The sequence below is a fragment of the Habropoda laboriosa genome, unplaced genomic scaffold (assembly GCF_001263275.1).
Source record: "Habropoda laboriosa isolate 0110345459 unplaced genomic scaffold, ASM126327v1 scaffold5, whole genome shotgun sequence".
Lineage (NCBI taxonomy): Eukaryota > Metazoa > Arthropoda > Insecta > Hymenoptera > Apidae > Habropoda > Habropoda laboriosa.
This window is the reverse complement of record NW_017100161.1, coordinates 4,545,721-4,552,744: the sequence shown is the minus strand read 5'-3', so window position 1 is coordinate 4,552,744 and position 7,024 is coordinate 4,545,721. Positions and strand designations below refer to the sequence as shown.

Here is a 7,024-nt window from a genome sequence, read left to right as displayed (position 1 = left end):
AGCCGCGTTTTCCGCGGACGCAAAGCGGCGAACGATCTACAGCATGCCGTGCACACACGCGCGCACCGCGAGCAGGTGTGAAATCGAGCAACGCCTCTTCACTTCGCTAGGGAGGAAATTCTTCTTTTTTTTTTCCACCTTTTCCCCTTTTCATCTCCGCTTCGATTTTCGGTATTCCACTCGAGTCTAGGTAAATTAATCAAAGGGACGGGATTCCTCTTTCATCGATAATTATTCGCGGATCGCTTTTCAATCCTCTGCACCTCCCTCTCGAGAAATCAAGATGACCTTAAAATTTGAAAAAAACAAGAATTCAAAGGAAATGTAACATGATGTTGCACGTGTTTACGTGTGATCTGATAAAGAATACTCGACCTCTAATAATTGATTTATCAGTGGAAAAAGCACCGCGAGTGAAACGACGAACGTAAAGTGAACACAAAGTGAACGCGATGTACCACGTGGTTTCCCCCTCTCTCGCTCCTTTTTTTCTCTCTTAGTGCACGTCGAGTGCGAAGATCCTATGGATGCGAGAGAAGAGGAGAAATGGTAATAAAATCGATGCCCTGGATCTGCCGTCGGTTTGTAATTGAATCAAATTAATCACCCCCGTCAACCTAGAGTCCGCACTTTCTCCCTCTCTCTTTCTCTTTATCCCTTTCTCTCTTCTCTCTCTCTCTGCCTCCGTCGCTGTAGCAGAGCGCCGCTTACCATCGCCGATTAATAGCAGAAAGCTGCACGTTTCGTTGGAACTTTATAAAACGAATCCAATTACGGCCGACCGTTTGTCAAAGGCTCAAAGCCACGGAAAGTTTCACCTCGGTTCGGAAATGACGACGCCCGCCTGTTTTCCTTCCTCCCACAGGCATCTTTGTCAATAGGAATGAAGAAAAGGCCGACAGACACAACGACCGTGCTACCATTAGCGTTAAAATACACGCGTGAAACCATATAACCAACTGTTCTGTCTGTTTACCACGCATGATCGCGATAGATTTTACGTCTGACAAGATTTACACGTTATACTTATGAAAATTATGATTTCAATGCAAAGAAGCTGGATCAAGGTAGAAGAAACGGTCCTATTAGTTGTCGATGACATTGATTTATTTTAATCGATCACTAATGAATAAACATCCTAACGAGGAACGACCTACATTTGACACTGTTGGCCATGAACCTCGTTCGTTTTACCAATTCCATAAACTAACAGCAGTCAGTGACACCAGCCAGTACGCAAGCAACAAGGAAATTCTATCTTGTTTAGGTAAACAGTGGAACTGGTATATTAATGATGCTTTCTGGAACTACATGTTAATATATATATTGTAAATTTACATGAACGGAGGGGAATCTAGGTAAGTTGTTTGTCCTTGGTGATCCTTTGAAAGAATTTCCCGCGTTTGAAACGTGCTTTTAATAGAATCGTTAAGTAGAAATGAACCACCTATGGGCAGACAACGTAACACTAACGTTTCTGTAAGGTCAAGTAGATTTCCTTCCAAATCTCGAATTTTCTCTGCGATAAATAAATACTAAGATTTAAGAAAAACTTTGGAACGTTGTAAAAATAATAAAAATAAAAGCACATTGTTAGAATTTCACATAATGGCACACGTTTCTCGCGACCGCTCGTGTTTCATGCAGAAAGACGTAAATTGAACACCAAGGCAAATACGGAAACGTCTCTGGCTCAAGGTAAATAACAATCCCGTAATTATAACTGAATTTATCTAATGGATACACCAAGGAACGAAGCAGACGGATGGCATGTTTAATTGACAAATCAACATTCGTGTTCCCAAGTCATTTAGCGTGTTACATTAATGAAATGGACTTCCACGACAGTCGATGCTGCACACTTCTTACAACTAAAAGGAAACGTAACTACATACATACTTGGATTTGCAAGAGAGAAAACAACTTTATTAATGTATATCGGGTCAAAGGTATCGGTTTGTGTTAGGTACTTTAGTATGAAAGTTATTTCTTAATATTAAAAAATATTTTTTCGCCAGAATGCACCCCCCGTTCACCTCCTGATCATTCATTACAATCAAACTGACTATGCGGAATCGTAACTGATGATTGTTACGGGCTTACGATACGATACAATTTTTAAAACATTACATGCTTTGGTTCGATATTGTACGCCTACAAAAACGTCGTAATACATAAAACTTCGCATGTATTAAAATGCGATCTGCTTTTTGACTAGGTCTTAGAGCTTTTACAAATGACAGACAATCGTTAAGATTGTATTATCCCTTGAAACTTGTTTTCGGTTTCACTGAAATAAATCGATATTAATTCATTACTAATTTTGTTCAATTTTGTTCACTAATTTCGTTCAATTATAAGTAGACGTTATGTACCGTCACACATCTGCAATGTTAGAATTTAAAACGAACGGCCAAACAGTTAATTGTTGCAGGTAATCCACGGACGGTAGATATCAAGCACTATACTGTTGGCTGACTTTATATACGAGCAAATGTTGCTCGATATTGAAAACTTTTTACAATACTTTACAAAATTTCCTTAAAACGTGACAAGCTGACGAAGAAAGGAATGAGCAATATGCCCTCACATGTTACACCTTATTCTACTTTGAAATGCAAAGGTATTAACAATATTTCAATTAGAAATATCAACTACGTTGTTAATCTATATACATCAATACACAATTGTCAGATTTTTACTACACTTATCCCACCGATATCATTACACCTACAATTTTCCCGAAACATAAAATGCGATTGTAATACATGTGCAAAGTTGGAATAAATCTAAATATTATACAGTCTAATAATTTTCATTTTTAAACGAATCCTAACATCTAATGACACAAGAATGTATTAAAAATTTGAAACATAAAAAATAACAAGAAATGTGTAACACTTTCCAACTTAAAAATATTTCACAATATGTGCTACCTGAACTTAACAGCTTCTTTAAATCAATTTAGGTTTATCCACATATTGTTTGCCATGATGAATGATAGTCGCGAATGTACCGGCTACCATAGCACCCCAAAATAACATATACAACAAAATTTCAGTACTATATCTCGAAGGAAGTATTATGTGAGCTACCAACATAGATGATGCAACGAGAAGTACCAAGGGGAACGTAGCATAACGCCAATTTCTTTCAGACTCCAAAGGACATTGTACTAATGTGCATTCGCCATCTTGAATGATGTAACGACCCAAAAATAAGTCCAATGAATCCTATTGAATGAATACTTATTATATACAGGTATAAACAAGAAAAATCTATCGGAAAAAAGATGCATACTTGTCTGTAACCATCGGTAAAATTATTTTTGTAATATCTTGTTAAAGAGTTCAAACCATCTCTCATTGCACCTAACTTAGTGCGTTTTCCCGTTCGTGTAAAATCTGTTTTCAATGCACCAGTACCTGAGTACTGAATACTTATTACATCCGCATTATCAGCCCAAATCTAAAGGTGATATCACAATTGACATTTAATATACAGAAATTGCAAATAAGAAAAAAGCAGATGTGTAAATTGCACACCAACCCGTTTGAAAAGATCTTCGATACTTGGATGATCTTCGATCCTTCTAAGAATTTCCAACCTCGATAACGCATCATTAAGAACTCTCTTTGCTATCATACTTTGAACAACGTTCGTTCTATCAAGACAATCGATACAGTTGGTTCGAAAAACTCCATCTTGCGCTGATAAAAGTGTTCCATCTTCCAACAGTAAAAAATAACCCATTTGTTCTAAATCGTGAGCTAATCGGTCGAGTAGAACGTTTAATCGGTCCCATCTTAATCGTCTACATTCAGCATGAAAGTCGAAACTTTCATACCGAACGTTTTCATTATTTATTCGTTGTACTACATTACGGTATGTGTTTTCAAGTATAGCTTCTGGACCACGTTGATCAATCTGTGCAAAAATTAAAATGTTAAAATAAAAGTAGCATCGATAAAACATTATCATTTATGTCTTCTTATCAGCTTACCAAATTTATTAAAATTTGTTTCCCATAATGAAATATTTGAGCTTCAAAATGTCGAGCACAGGCAGTCTGATGATCTTCATGAGTACTCAACTGAGGTTTAGGTTTGTATTTTAGATTTGGTGCCTGATACCAGAACAAAGGAATTGAGCCACGTGTTTGTACAAAAGAAATGCGATGTCCACTGAATTCGATCAATTGCTCTGTTTCTACATAATTAGAAACATTACCAGTAGAATCTATACCACGTGAGAACAACCTTGTTCCCGCACGATGCACACTGCGTCTAGATACAATACCCAAATTAAATGATGTGCTACCAGTTACAGTAATAGTATTTAATGACACAACTGAATACACATTAAGGAAAATATCTGCATGAAAATCTAAGATAAATATATTTTATAGATCATTTTGTATCAAAGGATACATCCATGAATAATAGGCAAACAGAATTTATACTGTTCAGGCCTTGATGTTAGGTCATGTAGAAGATATGCATTCCATACAAATCTTGGATCTACTCTATCATGAAGTGGCATCTATATGACAAATACAATATGTTCAATTATAAAGTACAAACCATCAGTTAGTAATAATTACAGATAATGACCTGCAAAAATTCAGGTGGTGTATTATGAAGTCTTTGCATAGTATGGCTAAGATCATATGTATAACTAAAATAAAAATAAGGTGTACTTAATACAGATTTGATCATTTCTAAATATGTTGAATTATTTTGCACTTGTTTTTCACTAAGATGCAATGAAGATTTAGTATAGGGTATAACTTCTGTTGCAACTATTTTAAAAATTTGATGGCCAGCTATGGTTCCAACTTCTGCAGCTTCTGATATAACTATAAGATACCGACATGCTAACAGTCTTATAGTTCCTATTATACCCCATATTTTTCTACGACTTGCAGTTGATGGAATTTGACTGGCTGTACCAGCTAAAACATGAGAGAAATATTTAAAAAATTAATGCCTCACAATCATACTAAGTATAAGATACACTTGTCAATTACCTTGTGTATAAATTTGCTGACTCACTCTATCAACTACAAGTAACACTTTAGTTCCAATAGGTTCAACATAAAACTTTTCAGGAGTTATGTATCTGAAAAAACAAATGATTGTCAGTGAAATTGATATGTCAACATACTACTTTCCAATCGTACGTTAAATACTTAGTAGCAATAAAAAAATATGTATACAAAATACTTACAAATATAATTTGTCATATACATCTGCATGCAGCTTCATATTGCTGTAGAATAATTTCTGCGATGCGTATTACGATAATACAAATTGGCAAAAAAATGAAAGACAACACACGAGAAAAAATAAACTACAATGACAATAACAATCGTAATCTATACATAATACATACGCCCAAAGTAGATTATGACCTAAACTTAGCTACAGATTAATTTTCAAACAGTTGTCAACTTAATATTTGAATTAGCATGATCGAAATTTGTCAAAATCGGAGTAACCTCCACACGTATCTAACTTCTCCTATCCTTCGCGGTACGATACACTACACAGTGCTGCTACTGTATAAGCACAGAAGATGTTGAAATTTTAGATCGTCATAGTAGCCAACGTTTCCCTATTTATATTACTAATAACACCACGTCAGTGAATAAATATTTAATATTCTACTTTTATAAAATATTTTGGTCAAATATAGCAATATCATTTTAACAAACTTGAATGTTAATTATAATTAAACAAAATTAAGTTACAATATAAAAAACTACGTAAATTATTATAAATTACCGTACAGCGTTCAAATTTTACGTCACAGTACAATCAGTATTTAGATGATGAATCATTCCGTTAAATTAAATACATATTATGGAGTTTGCAATATCTTTGAATAGATGGCGGCAAAGTAGACAGCATTCCAATTGGATAATTTGCTTAAATAAATTTTTGAACTTGTACGCGATATTTTTAAATATTATGCAACAAAATTTTACCTGTAAAGTATGTATTTGACATTGGAATAAGATCAAAATAACGGCTTAAATTATTCCACACTTTTTGTTCAGCTTAGACATCTTAATCACGTACAAAATTGTACGTATGTACAAGAAAATACCGGAATTTAATTTGCAAATTATATTTAATAAAATATTGAATTTTTTGCATAATTCTAACTTAACTGTGTAACGTGAAAATTGTGTCTTTCTATATATATGTAGTCCATAATATATAAATTAAATAATACTACTTCTTTACCGACTAAAGTATGGAGTAAATTAATTGGAATACATGGCCTCCAGTACTATCATTCGAATTCGAATCTATCTTCCAGACCAACGCTGTCAATGTTATTACATCAATCATCCTGATTGACCTTAGTACCTCTGGAGTGCTCGTTAATGATTTTTATCCATATCATTTAAAAATTTTACTGTTCATAATCAGACGTATTAAATCATGGTAAGTTTTAAGAGTTGTATAAAACATTTTATATTATAAAAGTAATGTAAGATAAACTAAAACTTTATATTCTATGTAACATTTGCTTAACCTACATACGACCTTCAATACATTTTCAAAATATTCGTTATTTTCAATTTGTTATTTATTAATTACTCTAACATATTGTACTAACTGTAACCACCTGTATTAATGAAATCATTATTCTACAAAAACTAAGAATCTACAGAAATTTGTTATATTTATAGCTAAGTACACTATTATTTCAATTCTGAATAGTTTATGCTTATTTAATTGAATTTTTGCTTTTTTAATTTTTTAGAGTGAATCAGTGAAACCAATTAATGTTGTGGTTACGGGAGCTGCAGGGCAAATTGCCTATTCCCTATTGTACCAGCTTGCAGCTGGTACAGTTTTTGGCCCAAATCAACCTATTAATCTTCATTTATTAGATATTCCAGTTATGATGAAAGTATTGGAAGGAGTAGTTATGGAATTACAAGATTTAGCACTTTCACTTTTAAGAGGTAAAAACATAAATTGATGGCTAAGGGATTTTTAATAATATA

The 7,024-nt window shown here is 33.9% G+C and overlaps 2 protein-coding genes across 2 annotated transcripts in view; one reads left to right on the top strand and one right to left on the bottom strand.

Annotated features, from left to right (window-relative positions):
- Positions 1–2,954: 2,954 nt before the first annotated feature.
- LOC108578353 (phosphatidylinositide phosphatase SAC1) lies at positions 2,955–5,289 on the bottom strand. The gene is made up of 8 exons (XM_017941673.1): positions 5,230–5,289; positions 5,030–5,121; positions 4,614–4,954; positions 4,431–4,542; positions 4,004–4,350; positions 3,550–3,927; positions 3,301–3,468; positions 2,955–3,233 (listed from the first exon to the last, which is right to left on the bottom strand). Exons 1-8 carry the CDS (start codon positions 5,265–5,267, stop codon positions 2,955–2,957), a joined length of 1,755 nt encoding a protein of 584 aa, XP_017797162.1. The 5' UTR covers positions 5,268–5,289.
- Positions 5,290–6,355: 1,066 nt separating this feature from the next.
- The window catches only part of LOC108578261 (malate dehydrogenase, cytoplasmic-like), a 2,243-nt gene continuing 1,574 nt past the window's right edge, over positions 6,356–7,024 (top strand). The window contains 2 exon segments of the mRNA XM_017941555.1: positions 6,356–6,455; positions 6,778–6,982. Of these exon segments, the coding sequence (XP_017797044.1) occupies positions 6,453–6,455; positions 6,778–6,982 (208 nt within the window). The 5' untranslated portion in view covers positions 6,356–6,452.